This window comes from Ochotona princeps, chromosome 4, assembly GCF_030435755.1.
Source record: "Ochotona princeps isolate mOchPri1 chromosome 4, mOchPri1.hap1, whole genome shotgun sequence".
Classification (NCBI taxonomy): Eukaryota; Metazoa; Chordata; class Mammalia; order Lagomorpha; family Ochotonidae; genus Ochotona; species Ochotona princeps.
The window spans coordinates 72,671,441-72,688,091 of NC_080835.1; the positions used below are offsets into that span (position 1 = coordinate 72,671,441).

General features: G+C 50.6%; 2 protein-coding genes across 8 annotated transcripts in view; both read left to right on the top strand.

The window, feature by feature from the left end:
• SIK3 (SIK family kinase 3) overlaps positions 1-8,024 on the top strand; it is a 223,977-nt gene extending 215,953 nt beyond the window's left edge. For all 7 annotated transcript variants that reach the window (XM_058663873.1, XM_058663872.1, XM_058663875.1 and 4 more), the window contains 4 exons: positions 4,007-4,170; positions 5,017-5,149; positions 6,946-7,105; positions 7,798-8,024. In XM_058663873.1, the coding sequence (XP_058519856.1) occupies positions 4,007-4,170; positions 5,017-5,149; positions 6,946-7,094 (446 nt within the window). In that variant the 3' untranslated portion in view covers positions 7,095-7,105; positions 7,798-8,024. The remainder of the gene's footprint in view (positions 1-4,006; positions 4,171-5,016; positions 5,150-6,945; positions 7,106-7,797) is intronic.
• Positions 8,025-14,476: 6,452 nt separating this feature from the next.
• Positions 14,477-16,473, top strand: APOA1 (apolipoprotein A1). The gene is made up of 4 exons (XM_004585103.3): positions 14,477-14,887; positions 15,006-15,066; positions 15,210-15,363; positions 15,860-16,473. Exons 2-4 carry the CDS (start codon positions 15,024-15,026, stop codon positions 16,452-16,454), a joined length of 792 nt encoding a protein of 263 aa, XP_004585160.1. The 5' UTR covers positions 14,477-14,887; positions 15,006-15,023; the 3' UTR covers positions 16,455-16,473.
• The last annotated feature ends 178 nt before the right edge of the window (positions 16,474-16,651 follow it).

The window sequence follows — 16,651 nt, forward strand, 5'->3', positions numbered from 1 at the left end:
CTTTTTTTTTTAAAAGATTTATTTATTTTTATTGGAAAGGCAGATATACATAGAAGAGGAGAGACCCGCGTGGGAGACCCGCAAAGAAGTTCCTGGCTCCTGGCTTCAGATCGGCGCAGCACCAGCTGTTGCGGCTCACTTGGGGAGTGAATCATTGGATGGATCATCTTCCTCTCTGTCTCTCCTCTTCTATGTATATCTGCCTTTCCAATAAAAATAAATAAATCTTTAAAAAAAAAAAGATTTATTTAATTTTTTTTGAAAGGCAGAGCCAATTTCCAGAAAGAAGGAGAGATAAAGATTCTTCCATCTGCTGGTACGCTCCCCAAGTGACCACAGTGGCTGAGGTTGAACTGATCCAAAGCCAGGAGCCAGGATCCTCCTCCGGGTCTCTTGTGCATTCAGGGTCCCAAGGCTTTGGGCTGTCCTCGACTGCCTTCCCAGGCCACAAGCAGGGAGCTGGATGGGAAGTGGAGCTGCTGGGATTAGAACCAGTGACCATATGGGAACCCGGTGCTTGTAACGTGAAGATTTAGCCATTGAGCTTTCACACCAGGTGCATAAATCTTTTTTTTTAAAGATTTATTTCATTTTTATTACTAAGTCAGATATACAAAGAGGAAGGTCTTCTGTGCGATGATTCACTCCCCAAGTGACCGCAACAGCTGGAGCTGAGCCAATCCGAAGCAGGGAACCAGGAACCTCTTCCGGGTCTCCCACACGGGTGCAGGGTCCCAATGCATTGGGCTGTCCTCGACTGCTTTCCCAGGCCACAAGCAGGGAGCTGGATGGGAAGTGGAGCTGCCGGGATTAGAACCGGCGTCCATATGGGATCCCGGCGCGTTCAAGGCGAGGACTTTAGCCGCTAGGCCACGCCACCGGGCCCAAGGTGCATAAATCTTGTTAATTTTGCCATCCCCTCCTGTTTGACAATGATCCTTTTAAAAATATTGAAACAGGACAGCGCTTATGTTTGTCTTTGGGAGAACAAAAAAGGAGAGACAGCTGTGAAATTTTGCATTTAACTCTACTCGGGCTTAGAATGTAGGAACTGGAAAGTATTTTTGAGTAAGAAGCCACTCCTCGTGTGGCTTCTTTTCCTAGCAGAAAGAATCAATACCTCCTCACTCCCACAGAGCCAGTGTTGCACCACTTCCTGCCAGTGGTTTTGGTTGGCCCTGAGGCCAACATGTGAGCTGTGCCCACTTTCAGAAATTGGGCTGAGTGGGTAAGATGGGTGAGCTAATTTCTTTTTTTTTCTTTTTGAAGATTTATTCATTTTATTACAGCCAGATATACACAGAGGAGGAGAGACAGAGAGGAAGATCTTCCATCCGATGATTCACTCCCCAAGTGAGCCGCAACGGGCCGGTGCGCGCCAATCCAAAGCCAGGAACCTGGAACCTCTTCCGGGTCTCCCACACGGGTGCAGTGTCCCAATGCATTGGGCCGTCCTCAACTGCTTTCCCAGGCCACAAGCAGGGAGCTGGATGGGAAATGGAGCTGCCGGGATTAGAACCGGCGCCCATATGGGATCCCGGGGCTTTCAAGGCGAGGACTTTAGCTGCTAGGCCACGCCGCAGGGCCCAAGGGTGAGCTAATTTCAATAAGCAACTCTTGGTGTAGGTTTTCTTTTATCCTCCTTTCTCCACTGGCTTTTGGCTTTTGGCTTTTGGCTTTCAGTAACAAAGTAGCTGGCTTCTGTTTGTTCCATTGACCTCATTGCTCAGGGAATTTTCAAAAGATTTCTCACTTATCTTTATCCTTGGTAGCTGGGAAACTCCCCCATGCTCTGCTTTTTTTCTCTTGCACCGAAATGCCCTGCATTAATAGCAGTGTACATGTCAGGCAGTTCTCTTCTCCTTCCAGTCCTACCTCAACCCCTAAGTCTGGGCCAGAATTTGATCCTCCCAGGAGACCCGTTGAATGTAAAGACAGACAACTCTTTACCCACTGCTCAGGCAAGGTATCTTACTTTGAGTGTTCAAACAGCTGTTGAAACAGCACAGTTAGCATCAGAGCTGGGTGTCTTATTAAGAATTTTTGTAAGTTTGGTCTTGCTGTGGACTGGTTCATTTAGAGATAAGCCCAATAGTTGCCAAGGACCTTTTTCTCAAAAACCAGTCTAGCATAACGTGTCCAAGACGCAACTTTTCTTGACTCAAAAGTGCTACTTATCAAGAGGATCCTATCAACCCAGGTGTTGATTACAAGATTCTTCTCAATCATACTTAATCAAGAATACCTATTCTTTAGCTGCTTTCTCTTCAAGCTCCACTCCTAACCCATAGTAAGAGAGTATTTATTAACAGCAGTTCTAAAAATGATTAAAGATTGGATAAAGGGCAACATTCTAAAACATGGATGCCTCACAGACATGCAAAAGATACAGTCCTTTCCTTCCCTCAGAGAACTCATACCAGCGTTAATGCTATAATGTTAAAGTTGTCGGACTAAGGAAGTCTTCTGAAGTTTAAAGGAGGAAACAATTTCTGTATGCCATAAAGTTTTGTAAAGATGACAACATTTGAGGTAAACCTCGAAGGATGAGTTGATTTGGGTTGTCGTGGATAGAAGTAGCAAAACCAGGCATTTCCAAGGTAGAAGGAATAGTGACAGCAAGTGTACAGAATTGTACATGGGTGGGGAAGAATCGTAAGTGGTCCCATTTGAGTAGAATTTAAAATATGGAATGTTCAGTAGTGATTGGAAGATATCCAGTGACGTGTTGTGAAAGGAAGTGTATTGATTATGGAAAGATTAATCTTGGCTGGGTAGTTGTAAGGGGGCAGTTAGGGGACAGGTATGGTAGTCCAGGCAAGAGGTAACAGGGCTTCAGTTAGATTGAAAAGAAGGGCCAAAATGACAAGCTTTGTTTAGATTGTTTATAGACTTCAGGCTGTTGTGGACCAAGAGTACAAAACCAGTAGTGACTGACAGTTTTTATCTAGACACTTAAGAAAATGAGGCACCAAAACCATGATATCTGAAGGAATAGAAGGTTGTAGGGAAAGCTAGTGGGTTTGCAAATTAGACATGGGAAGAATCATATGCCTGTTAGATATCCAGAAAAAATAAATATTTGTAGGCAATAGCTGGAATTGGGAATCTGAAACTTAAAAGGCAGTATAGTTGGGGACTTGGATGTAGAAGATACTGTCCAAGAACGTGTGGAAAGAGGGAAGGTCATGGCAGAAGTGAGAAGAGATCTCGCTTAGAAAGGATTTGAAAGCAACAGTTTAAAAGGCAGACAGGAGAGGAGCACGATGTAACACAGAAGTAGCAGCCAAGAAAGGAGAGAAGGGGTGCCTGCAGAATGGAAGCCAGCCATCCTCATGGGCAAGAGGTTTCTAACAGCTCAAGAGACCCATCCCTCTGTGAATCTGGGTTTGGGAATAGAGCCTAGCCAGGTCTCCAGAGGAATAAACAAAGAAAAGATTCTGTGTGATCCAACCAGCCTCCTTTTATAAAAGGACTCACATTTTCCTGTAAAATTATGGTCAGGGACCCAGCGGGGTAGCCTAACAGCTAAAGTCCTCGCCTTGCACACGCCAGGATCCCATTTGAGCACTGGTTCTAATCCAAGCTGCCCCACTTCCCAAGCTCCCTGCTTGTAGCCTGGGAAGGCAGTCGAGAATGGCCCAAAACCTTGGGGATCTGCACCCATGTAGAAGACCAAGAAGAGGTTCTGGGCTCCTGGCTTTGGATCAGCACAGCTGTGGTCATTGTGGCCATTTGGGGAGTGAACCATTGGACGGAAGATCTTCCTCTCTGTTTCTCCTCCTCTCTGTATATCTGACTTTCCAATGAAAATAAAATAAATTTTTTTAAAAAGAAAAGAAATCGGGCTAGACCAGGCACTTCTGAGCATGAGCTGGGTGAAAACAAGTAGGTGCTGGTCCTCACCCTCACTTATCGTCCCTTGCCAGACGTTTCTTCTTTGATGGGGGTTTGCAGTTTTGGAAGGCTCTACCCCTGCTGACCCTGTTCTACCCTGTCTCCTCAGAGTCTGTCCTAGGGAACTGCATGGATAGAAGTTCTCCAGGACAAGCCATGGAGCTGCCAGACCACAACGGACTTGGATACCCAACACGGCCCTCAGTCAGCGAGCACCACCGGCCCCGGACCCTCCAGAGACACCACACAATCCAGAACAGCGACGACGCTTATGTATGTTGGTCCCCTGCTGCTCTTCAGAGGTGGGATCCCGCCAATCTCAACTTGAAAACGCAGTATAGTCGTGTCCCTCGGCTCCTCTCAGAGCACCAACAGCACGGAACCCTCTTATGATCACCCAAGCAGGCCAGCCCTGAACTCTAGTAGAATCTGAGCTTCATGTTTTAGACACACATATATATATGGCCCCTTCCGTCTTAGTGAGAAAAACTCTCCCCAGACAATCCACACTCAGGTCCTAGCGAATAAACCCCTAGGTTCTTGGTTGATTTTCAGCTGCCACGTTGAATGTACTTAAATAAAAGAAGCTGATCTGGCTTACAAAACTGTTTTCCTGGGACAGCACAAAAATAATAGCAGTTAGAGCACATGTGGCTATCTAAATTTAAATTTACTAAAAAGGAATTAATCACTTAGTTCCACAGTCATGTTAGTCATGCTTAGGTATTCAGTGGCCATTTCTGGCAGCTACCATATTGCTGAGGGCAGAGGGTGCATTTGCTCAGTGTTACCGTAACACAGCCTAATGGAAATTGGGATAGAGACCTAGTTTTAGAAGGACGTGCCGGTGTCAAGGGAATCCAACAGGCAGTGGAGATTTACCGCTTCTTCCTCCAGCCCCCGGCCATTCCACGCTGAGGAGATGGGAAGGCCAAGGCAGCTTCCCCTCAGCTGTCACAGTGCCAGCATACCCCTTTGGTACTTCAGAAGGGAGCCTGGGGCGTTTTCTTATTTCATCCATTGTCAGGACTCTTCTAGAGGAAAACAGCTAAGGGGCACCTGAGCTTGGCACATTCTCTGGAGTCTTTCTTTATATGTCTTTCTTTAATTGTTTTCTAGGTGCAGCTGGATAACCTGCCAGGAATGAGTCTCGTGGCTGGAAAAGTCCTTAGTTCTGCCCGGATGTCGGATGCCGTTCTCAGTCAGTCCTCGCTGATGGGCAGCCAGCAGCTTCCAGAAGGGGAGAGTGAGGGTAAGAGACCTTACGGACAGAGCACACCAGAGAAGTCAGAGAGAGGGCTTTCCTGCTGTCTAGGCCCACAACTCTTCCCTGTTCTGAAGAAAGAGTTCAGGGAGAGGCAGAGCCCCAGTAGTCCCATAGGGCTCCCTGAGAACAGGCTGATCTCTTCCCTGTTTCTCGTGCGTTGAGAAGATACCCTTTCATGACATTAGGCATTATGTTCTAATGGAACATTTCTGCTCTCCTGAGAGCTAGTCCAAAGGTGGGGGCCAAAATGATAAAACATGGGCCCTGGGTTAGACACCACTTTTTTTTTTTTTTTTAAGATTTATTTATTTTATTGGAAAGGCAGATATACAGAGAGGAGGAGAGACAGAAAGGAAGATCTTCGTCCTATCATTCATTCCCCAAGTGGCCACATCAGCTGGTGCTGAGCCAATCCAAAGCCAGGAGCCAGGAACTTCTTTGCGGGTCTCCCACGCAGGTGCAGGGTCCCAAGGCTTTGGGCCATCCTCAACTGCTTTTCCCAGGCCACAAGCAGGGAGCTGAATGCGAAGTGGAGCTACCGGGATTAGAACCAGCAACCATATGGGATCCCGGTGCGCTCAAGGCGAGGACTTTAGCCACTAGGCCACCAGGCCGAGCCCTGGACATCACTCTTTATAGGCCCTACATGTAAGGCACTTAACTTTTCTGGACCCCAAGTTTCTCATCTATAAGGAAGCAAAAGTAATAGTGTCTACATCCTAGATTGTGCCATGAGGGGGTCAAGTATCCTGCTGAGGGTAAAGTGCTTAACACATAACTAGAATACTCAGTGCCCAGGAGTGGGCCCATCCAGACTCTGAAGTTACTGTGTCTTTCAGCCTAAGGGAGGCGAAATATTCTTTAATTTTAAAAAAAAGTGTTTATTTGAAAGGCAGAGTTAGAAAGAGAGAGAAATGTTTCATCCAGTGGTTTATTTCCCAAATAGCCACAACAGCCAGGATTGGGCCAGGCTAGAGCCAGAAGCCTGGAGCTTCATAGAAGTCTTCCACTTAGGCGCAGGGATCCAAGCACTGGGACAATCTACTGCTTTGCCAGGTACATTAGTAGGGATCTGATTGGAGGACCTGAACCTGAGCCCATATGGATGCCAGCGTCACAGGTAGTTTCTTCACCTGCTACACTGCAACACCAACTCCAAGAAATGGGCTGTTCTGAAGGAACAGGTTCTTCTTTCTTACCTCTATGCTGTAACTGATCCTGCTTAAAGGTGCTAAAGAATAAGGAAAGGGGGAAACTGGGGGTTAAGTGTTAACAGCACGGCTGGCTAGGTTGCTGCTTGGGGTGTCCATAGCCCATATCAGAGCACCTGAGTTGAAGTCCCAGCTACTCTGCTTCCCATCTGGCTTCCTGCTAATATGCCTGGGAGACAGCAAATGATGGCTTAACTACTTTGAGTCCCAGCCACCAACCTGGGAGACCCAAATGCAATGTCTTGCTTCTGACTCCTGCCTAACCTGACACCAGTGTTGCAGGCATTTGTGAACTAGTGGATGGAAAGCCTCTGTTTCTCTGTCACTCGGCTTTTCAAATATACACTTTTTTAAAAATATGAAGAAATGATTAAATGAGCCATTTACAGAATAAAGGAAGACTCCTGGACCCCAGCCTTAGTCACTAAACCACTTGAGGGTCGTCCACTGTTTGCTGGAATTGAGGGCTGTAGGTGCTCAGAGACTCAGCCCTCTCTTCCCTCATCTCCCCTTCCCCCAAACCCCTGTTCTGCTCCCTGCCCATCTCACATGTTCTCTTTGGTTTTCCAGAATGTGGGGTGAGTCTGGGGGCTCACGAACAGAGTGACGGCAGCCAGCACGTAAACTCCTCTTGCTATCCATCCACGTGCATGACAGATATTCTGCTCAGCTACAAGCACCCCGAGCTCTCTTTCAGCATGGAGCAGGCAGGCGTGTAGCAAGGAACAGAGTGAGTGTCGCCCAGACCAGGGCCACACCAGCCATGTGGTCCAGCACTCGCAGTCGGGCCAGTGGGCAGCTTCAATCCCCTTGTGGTGGCAGGAAAGTGGACCCTTGGCACGGTGTTTACATCTTACTTTCTTTTCACCTAGCCCGATGCTAGCTTTGGGATATGAGCATAGTGGGTGTAGAACTGATGACTTGGTCCCTAGGTTTCATTACTGGGCTCACACATGTGACCTACCACGTTGTGTTACAGGTACTGTCACCCTCATTGAGACTAGTGAGCCGCGGCACCAAAGGACAGAGGTGACTGACCTCTGACCAGCATAATAAGGCAAGGACCTAAAGGATGAAACCCAGCAAAAATGCTTGGCCAGCCATATTTTTAAGACTATACTGAAGCAAATGGTAGGCTAGTCCAGACAGAGGAAATATGTGATGAGGCCAGTGGTAGAAAGGGGTAAGCTGACTGGTTTGGCTGGAGTCATGTACAGGGTGCCTATAAAGGGACTGTTAATTCTGCCTCTGAAAAACCTCTGCCTAAAAAGGCTTAATAATTAGAAGCCGTCTGGCAGGTCCATCTCCGGGCTTCAGCAATGCTGGCCTTTTCAGTGACCCAAGATGGAAGGGAGCCAGCTCCTCCCAGAGTATTTGAGTCTTTCCCTCTGCACACTAACTGTCCTCTCTGCTTTGTTGCAGGTTTTGTGTACAGCTCGGGAATGAAACGGTTGATTTTTAAACCAACAGTATCTAGCAGCATTGCGCCAAATTGCCCTTGTGTTTCTCTTCACCCAGAATATCATGGTTCATTTCCTCACATTTGTTCACAGTGTGCTCTTTGTTCTTTTGGGTTCTGAGGCGGTATTGCCATATTTGCTTGTATGACCAAGACATGAAGGAAATAAACAGGAAATCCATGTTCTCCATCTTTTGTGAAAGTGTATTTAGTGTATTTGAGTTGCTGTTGATGGGGGTTTTTTTTTTGTTTGTTTAATTTTTGGATTTGTTTGTACTTTTTTTTTTTTTTTTGGTGGGGACATGTTTTGCTTTGGAAGTATTTTTCTTTCTTTGTCTTTCCCCCCACTCTCCCCACCTCCTTCCCTTTTCTTGGACGGGATGACTGAGCAGTTAAGAGTTCAGAGGCCAGGGGATCAGAGCCAAACCCCTTCCCAGTCCGTGTGCACAGAGTAGCCTGCGTGCCCCTGGCTCATCTCCTGCAGAGGCAGATAGTAAAGGAAAACAGCCTGTTGGATCTCAGTGGCTGGGGAGCGGGGAGAGGTGGTGGTCATGGCCTCTGGCATTGGCAGAGAAAGAGAAACCCTAGGCCTAGAACCCAGGCAGGTGTGTAATGCAGAAATCATGGGGAAAATGTGTGGCTCAGCCCCGATGATCCCAGACCCTTAGCACAGAGACTGGGAATGATCTGAAGCCGTTGGGTCTCCAGACAGAATGGCTCAGTTTGAGCCTCTCATTGGTGTCTAGCACAGCGTCCCCCCTTGTGGCCTGGAAAACCTGTTGCCTTTCCCGTCCTGGTTCTACATGCAGACTGAAGACCACATGTGGCGCACTGTGCTCTCTGTCACCTTGCATTCTCATTTTTATATTGTGCTATAAAGAGGATTGCTTTCTCTGTGTGTGTGTATGCGTGTGCGTAGACACACAGACACACACTTGCTGTCCGCTTCTGGTCTCTTTGTTACGGGCAAAAATAGGAGATTGTCTTGGGTCCCGCCTCTCTCCTAAACTGCTCCCCCTCTGCGCATCTTCAGCCCCCTATATTTTAATTCTTGATCATGTAGGAATTGTTTTTTTTTTTAATAAATGTGGATATTATTGTTGTTATTAGTAACAAAGACAAAAGGAGTTTTTATTTCCAAGAGAACTGTTGAAGCAGATTCTGTTCTGTTTGCATTGTGACTTGCACCTTTTGTTCATAATGTTTTCTTTAGGCATCGTAGTTGCGAAGCGCTCCTCCCCATGCCAGCGGCCGACGCGGCCGTCCCCTCGCTCCGGCTGAAGCGGCGCCTCTGCACTAGTTCTCGCTTTTGTCATGATCTTATTTCACTGTTAGAAACCAAAGTCTTCTCTGCTGGCTGGGGGCTGAGAGAGGATCTGGCTCATCCCTTCTCATTTTCAGAAACAAAACAGAGACATTACACATTGTGACTCTCGACTCTCCTTTCTGGGAACGGAGAGCAAAAGGCCCCTCATCCCTCCTCGTCTCTCATCCTGAATTTGCACAGAAGAAAGCGGGTGCCCGGCATGGCCATCCTGAGGTTGCTGTCAGGATCCCCATGCGCCTTGTCCTTGCTTCCCTGACGGTGGCAGCTTGATTTCTGGACCCCGTAGCCCTCAGGTGGACTTGTGCAGTGCAGGGGCCTGTCAGCAGGGCCCTGATCCCCTCCACTGGTCGGGGGAGGGAGGCCACCAGCTACTCACCGGAAGGGGGCTTACCAAGAAAACCCTAAAAGCTACCGTTGGACTTCTCAGGCTGGTTCCAAAGCTGGTGCCCCCCAACTCGCCCTGCCACAGGCTCAGCTTGATCTCTTGACGTCCTGGGCGTGTGAAGGAGCAGCTTGCCACCCTCCAGCAACTGCGCAGATGAAAGCCAGCGAGCCTGTTAACCGTGCCATCTTGCGAACTACACTTTAAAAAAACAAAACAAAAAACATTGCTTTGTATTGTAGTAACCAAAATGCGCAGTATATGTTGAATGTATATGAATATACTATACTTTCCTATTTCTGTTCTTCAAAGTTGTCAGAAATATTTTTTTCCTTTCTCATTTATGTTGAAATGAAAAAGAATTTAAAAAACTACAGATTCCAGTTGCTATGAGCTTTTGTTATGTTTGGGGGGGGGGGAGGAATGGTAACTGAGTCTGAAGACTTAGTAACGGAGTCAGGCAGTGGGATCCTGTGAGAATCCACACCAGATTATGTTCTTAGGCTGATGTATCTGCCTTGTGGCAAAGAGTCTAGTTCAGCGACTGATCCAGGCAGGCGGGAACTGGAGCCCTGGAGACTGAAGCGATCCCAGGCCTAAGGGCTGGGTCCAGAGGGTTCATGATCACATCTTGGCCGTCGGTAGAAACCTGGACTTAGCGTCACCCTGTGTTGCTGGACACCCAGCATGGACTCTAGCCCCGGAAGGGTGTGTCTGAGTTTGCTGAGCTGGAGAGGAAACATTCCTTGAAAGGCTACCTGGGAACAAGGAGAAAGAGATGCTGAAAGAGCTCAGGGCAGATGGGGCTTCTCTGAAGCGGCCCTGTTGAGGCTGGTCATGTGATGCACAAAGAAATGGTAAGGTAGCAAGGGAATGTTTCCTGTTGTTTCTCTTTTTTCCCTGGATTCCAAAGGGCAGGGTAGGATTTCTAGCAAAGTCTCGAGCATGGCTAACAGATAACCAGTGGCAGTTGTTGTAGAAACGAATGGATTGCAACACCAGAAGTATGAGGGGGAAAATTTAAAAAGCTTTGAGTCCACAGGGAACAGAAAAGATCCTTCTCAGAGCCTTCCAGAAATCCTGTGCTAACACGCCCCCATGCAGGACCAGGGGAGCCTGTAGATTCAGGGAGAATGCTTCCAGTAACTTGGCATTGCTGCTGCATTGAGTACCACCCCATCCTGGTCAGCCAGCGTAACCTTTGGGTTAGAAGTAGGGGAGCTGCCCTGAGACTGCAGGCCCACGGTTTCTGTGCAAACCTGGCCGTGTCTGAGCTGAAGATCACAGAGGGCAAGTTGAGGGAGCCTTCTGACAGAGTTTTCTGACTCAGCCAGGCCCCACCCCCACTGCAACTGCAAAGATTAGAGCTCAGGGAGCTGCTGTGCCTCCCTGAGGATCTCCCTGAGGATCAAAGATGAGCTGTGTCTTGGCCTTTGTCTCTTAAGTGGAGGGCAGGAGAGAAGCATGCCCAGTATGTTAGAACATTCTGTCTCGCTCTGCTCTAGTGTTTTGTCACAAGAGCTGCAACAAAAATGTCATCCAGGAAATAGTGAGTGGGGAGCATCTTTTTCTCCCCTGCTCTGTGAGAATCTCTGGCCTCACCTCCCACCCTGGTCCTCAGCAGGTGCTTTCCAGCATAATGTCCTGAGCAGGGGCTGCTCCAAGGTTCAGCGAGTTTCCTGAGCCTCCTCCCCCAAGGCCTGCAAGCTCACCCTTTGCCAGTCTGGTGGCCTGTCCTTCCTTGTACCTGTGTCACTCATCGAGCAACCATTTGATGAGTATCTGGTAAATGCCAGGCCTGCCAAGGGACAGAGTCCTCCCAAGGCTGACTGATCACAGTAACTGAGACGTGGACTGTGAAACAAGTCACTAATAATTCAGAGCAAAATCCACTTCGGAGTGGATTCTGAGCTGCATTGTGCACATCAAGGGCCTCAGAGCTGGCACTTGATGACCTAGTTCAGAAACGGCTGCTTTGGAGACCCTAGCTTTGGGGGTCAGGGAGGCAGGTAGTGCGAACAGGGCTCTATCTCCCCTAAGTACCAGTCCAGTCCATGGGCACTCCTATCTCTAGCAGAAGCCTCACTCTATACAGAGCCCCACCGTTTCTTGTTGGTGTCTCTGGGCTTGTGTCTAGAAAGACTTCCTCTGCAGAATAATAATGCAGGTGTTTGGACCAGCGGAAACCAGCTATCTTACAACAGAATAGAGTCGACCTTGGCAAATCAGTACTTGCAAAAAGGCAACCACATTCTTGGTCACATGCTCCTGCCTTGATGCCTAAAGTCCTTAAGACAGAAAGTCAGTAAGTTCCCGATGGAGCCCACCATCAAAGGATCAGGCATCAGGCCTCTTGCTTCCCAGCTCTGCCAGCACTCAGTGCTAAAAGCTGAGGGATGCAGGGCAGATCTCAACATCTCTGGGCTTTCTCACAGGCAGAATAACAAGGGTAAAACACACCTGCTAGGCGTACAGGAACAGGCTGCACGGACTGTGCAGGTGTTCTGACCACTGAAGACCTGTACAAATGCTAGATCCCACTGCAAGCCCTAATTTTTTCAGTAATAAAGCAATCAGAGGAATAAAACTCTTAGTAGACTAACCAGTAAACTGCTGAGAATACCATATGCCAGCAGAGCTGAGTGCCAACAGCCCCCCGGGAGAAAAAAAAACAACACTTATTTTAGCCTGCTCCACACAAAGCAGCTGACCTGCATCCCTGTCTAAACCACGGACAGCTGGGATGACCAGGTTCAGCCCCGGAAGACTGTTCACCCTGGCCACTGCCTTCTCTGCACAGCTTCATGGGTATCTAGGCCCAGTGCAGTCTTCAATCAAACGTCCTACACCTTGGCATCCTCACGTCAAAGACCGTGTAGAGAAACGGAGTCCCTGCCGCCTTCCACCTCTGCTGCCAGAAGTTGAGGTCTTGAGCTGACGATGCAAGTGTGTTTCTGGGAATTAAGCATATAGCAGAGCAGAGACTGTGATTAGGGGCTGCAGAATAGCTACAGTTACCTTTCTAGCAGTTTCACAAACCTGTTCAGATGTTGTGCTTAAAGCAAAAGAAACTTAGCATCTTCTAGCTCTGGACGGGTCAGAAATCCAAAGTAGGTCACGCAAGCTGAAAAGCAGGCGTCAGCACAACTGAGTTCTCTCTGGAGGCTCCTAGGGTGGGGAAGGTATGCTTCACCTTTTCCAGTATCTAGGGAGAAGCTACCCTCATGCCTCGACTCATGGCCCCCATGCAACGACCACATTCCTTTCCCTCCCCCGAGTTCCCTGCCCGTGACCCCAGGTGTACCTAAGGATCCCTGTGACAACATCTGTTCCACCTGAGTCATCCCCACCCCATTGCCAGGGCCTGCACCACCCCTGCAGAACCCCTGTGCCACGTAGGACAACACAGGCAGACATCCCAGGAAGGGATGCTCTGCCTCCCACACAGTAACCCTGACTGTATCCCGAGGCACTGTGTTCTGCCACTCTATGTCACAGATAAGACACTGAGGTGTGGGGAAGTTATGTAACGACCATAGTCCCACGCAGCTGGGAAGAGGTAGGGCGGGGGTGCAACCTTAAAGTTTTCTGGCCCCAAAGCCTTTTTTTTTTTTTAAAGATTTATTCATTTTTATTACAGCCAGATATACACAGAGGAGGAGAGACAGAGAGGAAGATCTTCCGTCCGATGATTCACTCCCCAAGTGAGCCGCAACAGGCCGGTGCGTGCCAATCCGAAGCCAGGAACCTGGAACCTCTTCCGGGTCTCCCACGCGGGTGCAGGGTCCCAATGCATTGGGCCGTCCTCAACTGCTTTCCCAGGCCACAAGCAGGGAGCTGGATGGGAAGCGGAGCTGCCGGGATTAGAACCAGCGCCATATGGGATCCCAGGGCTTTCAAGGCGAGGACTTTAGCCTCTAGGCCACGGTGCCGGGCGCCCCAAAGCCTTTTTGAGGCAGGAAGCATGAGGCTGGCTAAAGTGGAAGAAGCTTGGAGCCAGCCACTTCCAGGTCCAGCAGAATGGAATTGTGGCTTTCAGAACATTAGGAAGGTTTCCTAGAAGACACCCTTGTGCCCTGGGTCCTGAATCCAGAGCTCTGAATCTGGAGTGCCCAGTTTCTGAATCTCTGAGAGATGCGATGGACCTCACTTTTCAGATCCTTGCTGGGAAGACGGTGGAGTGGGAAGAGGCTGATCGGCCCCACATTGCCTCTCCATGTGGACACTGACAACCTCCGTACCTTGGGTGCCCTCTGGGACCTATGTGGAAGGGCCTGGCCCTTCCAGGAGAACTCTCACAAGGTGGCCCTGCAGACAGTGGGTGAACATACAGCCACACACATGTGCAGGCTGCCTCTGCAGCCTCCGCCATCGCTGACCATTCTGCCCCATTGTTTAGATAAGAAACCAAGGCTAGGCAAGCTAGTGAGCCTCTGCTGGTGAGATGCGGACAAAGTGAGATGAAAAGCTGCCCTCGAGCCACCTGCTAGTCCGGGGGCCCTTCTCCCTGGCAAAGGGCTGGTGTGCTGTCACCTATGTGTGCACCCAGGTGCACATCAACAGCACAAAGTTACACACCTCCAGCGTGAGGGCCTGCAGCTCTGCCATGTAGCTCTCAGTGACTCTCCTCTGACGTTGCCAAGTCCAGCTTAGTGTCTTAGAGGGATGACCCGGAGAGACAGTGAGAATTACATTGTTTTGGAGGGGGTGGTACCTTTATGTGACAAAACTGAACATTGGTAGTTCCCTGTGAGTCTCCAGAATTGGTCTGGGAGTGCCAGAAGGTTCTGGAATCTCAATCTGGGCACCACTGAGTCTCTCTTACAGTCTCTCCAGGCAACTCTCTGAAAGTCCAGGTTCCCACAGGAGCACAATTTGGAAGGTCTCTGCAGAGTGTGGGTGGTGCTTATGGGTACCACGGAGGGAAGTGGCAGCCTGAGGTGGGCACAGGACAGTCCAGGGAGTCCCTGCATCCTTGCCCTGCCCTCCCCCTTCAGCATAAGCACCTAAGACAATGGTGGGCATTCAACCTCTCCCCTTCCCACCAACCCTGGGGCCTAGGAGTCTAGCAACCACTCCCCTCCTATCCCTCTCTGAACCCTTGACCCCCTGTCCTGCAGCCCCCACAGCTTCCTGTTTGCCCACTCTATTTGCCAAGCCCAAGGGACAGAGCTGATCCTTGAACTCTAAGTTCCACATGGCCAGGACCAGTGAGCGGTGACTTGGCCAGGGCCTGGCTGGGCTTATCAGCCTCTCAGCCCAACCCCTGTGCCTGGAGACATAAATAGGTCCTGGAAGAGCTGACTGCCAGACACTGTCAGACAGCCCACAGCAGGCGAGGGAGGTAAGTACAGGACCTGCCCCACCCTGGGCTCTGGGTACCTGGCTGGAGGGAGCCGGCGAGCAGCACCTGACTCCTTCCCACAGAAAGCCCCATTCTCAGGCAGGCCCCTCTTCCGCAGGTCACAGACTACTGCAGGATGAAAGCCGCGGTGCTCACCTTGGCTGTGCTCTTCCTGACAGGTAGGGGCCTCTGGCTCAGGGATTCCCTAAAACCCTGGGCCCCACCCTCCTGGGGCCCCAGGCAAGCGCCCTCCCCACATTCCCAGCTTAAATTCCAGCTCAGAGCTGGTCTAATCCGGGGCCTCCCTTGCCACCACTCCCAGGGAGCCAGGCTCGGCATTTCTGGCAGCAAGATGAGCCCCAATCCTCATGGGACAGATTCAAGGATTTTGCCACTGTGTATGTGGATGCAATCAAAGAAAGCGGCAGAGACTATGTGAACCAGTTTGAAGCCTCCACCTTGGGAAAACAGCTGAAGTAAGCATGTGGTCTGCCACCTGGGGCAGGGGTGGGGGTGGACACACGGGCCTGGAGGAAGATGTGGGGGCCAGACTGCTGCTGCTGCCCCACCCCAGGCCTAGATGGGAGAACGGGCACTGGGTCCCCTGGCAGGGTGACAGCCCCCCAGGACAGGACAGCCCAGTGCTGCCCATGGCCCACCTCCTCCGCTCTCTGGTCCAGCAGTGTCTGTCTTTGTTCAGGACAATGAACCAGGCATAGACAGGCAAGGGCCCTCAAGGGCACCTGTCTCAGCCATGTCCCCTCCTGGGTCTTCTCTGGCCAGCCTGTTGCTGTCTGTACAATGGGATTGGGGTGTGGGGGAAGGAAGGGGGCAGCAAATGGGAGAGCCTGGTGGGGAAGCTGAGCCACATAGCCGCCGCACATTGGCCGACAGGTGGAGCCGAGGGCTCACCTAGGTAGTCGAGGCGCCTGGAAAGCCAGCCTCCCTCAGCCCCCTTGTGTCCGCCCCCAGCCTGAATCTCCTGGAAAACTGGGACTCACTGGGCACCAGGATGACGAACCTGCGCGAACAACTCGGCCCCGTGACCCAGGAGTTCTGGGATAAACTGGAGAAGGAGACAGAGGTGCTGAGGCAGGAGCTGAACAAGGACCTGCAGGAGGTGAAGCAGAAGGTGCAGCCCTACCTGGACGACTTCCAGAAGAAGTGGCACGAGGAGGTGGAGCGCTACCGTCAGCACGTGGAGCCTCTGAGTGCCGACCTGCAGGAGAGCGCGCGCCAGAAGCTGAGCGAGCTGCGGGAGAAGCTGAGCCCCTTGGCCGAGGACCTGCGCGACCGCGCGCGCACCCACGTGGATTCGCTGCGCACGCACCTGGCGCCCTACAGCGACGAGATGTACGACCGCATGGTTAAGCGCCTCGAAGCCATCAAGGAGGGTGGCAGCGCCAGCCTGGCCGATTACCACACCAAGGCCAGTGAGCACCTGAGCGCGTGGAGCGAGAAGGCCAAGCCTGCGCTGGAGGACCTGCGCCAGGGCCTACTGCCGGTGCTGGAGAGCGTCAAGGCCACTTTCATGAATCTACTGGAGTCCACCAAGAACAGCCAGTGAGGGGCCTGCCGCCGCCCTGCGCTCCAGCGTTCAGTTTCCTAAAATAAAATCGTTTCCAACAATGGAACAGCGTTTTTCTTTGTGGGGGGTTGAAAGCGGGGTAAGATGATGCAGGAAGGGACAGTCCTGGACAACCCTGGGGTGTGGGCATGGAACCGGGGCGCTGCTTTGGGGGTGACGGAGGAGAGTCGCTGGCC

Excerpts from the sequence above, each read along its gene's own strand:
- APOA1 (XM_004585103.3), top strand. The coding sequence starts at position 15,024 with ATGAAAGCCGCGGTGCTCACCTTGGCTGTGCTCTTCCTGACAG. Across the intron at positions 15,067-15,209 it reads GGCTGTGCTCTTCCTGACAG|GGAGCCAGGCTCGGCATTTC; the intron begins GTAGGGGCCTCT and ends CACCACTCCCAG. Across the intron at positions 15,364-15,859 it reads ACCTTGGGAAAACAGCTGAA|CCTGAATCTCCTGGAAAACT; the intron begins GTAAGCATGTGG and ends GTCCGCCCCCAG.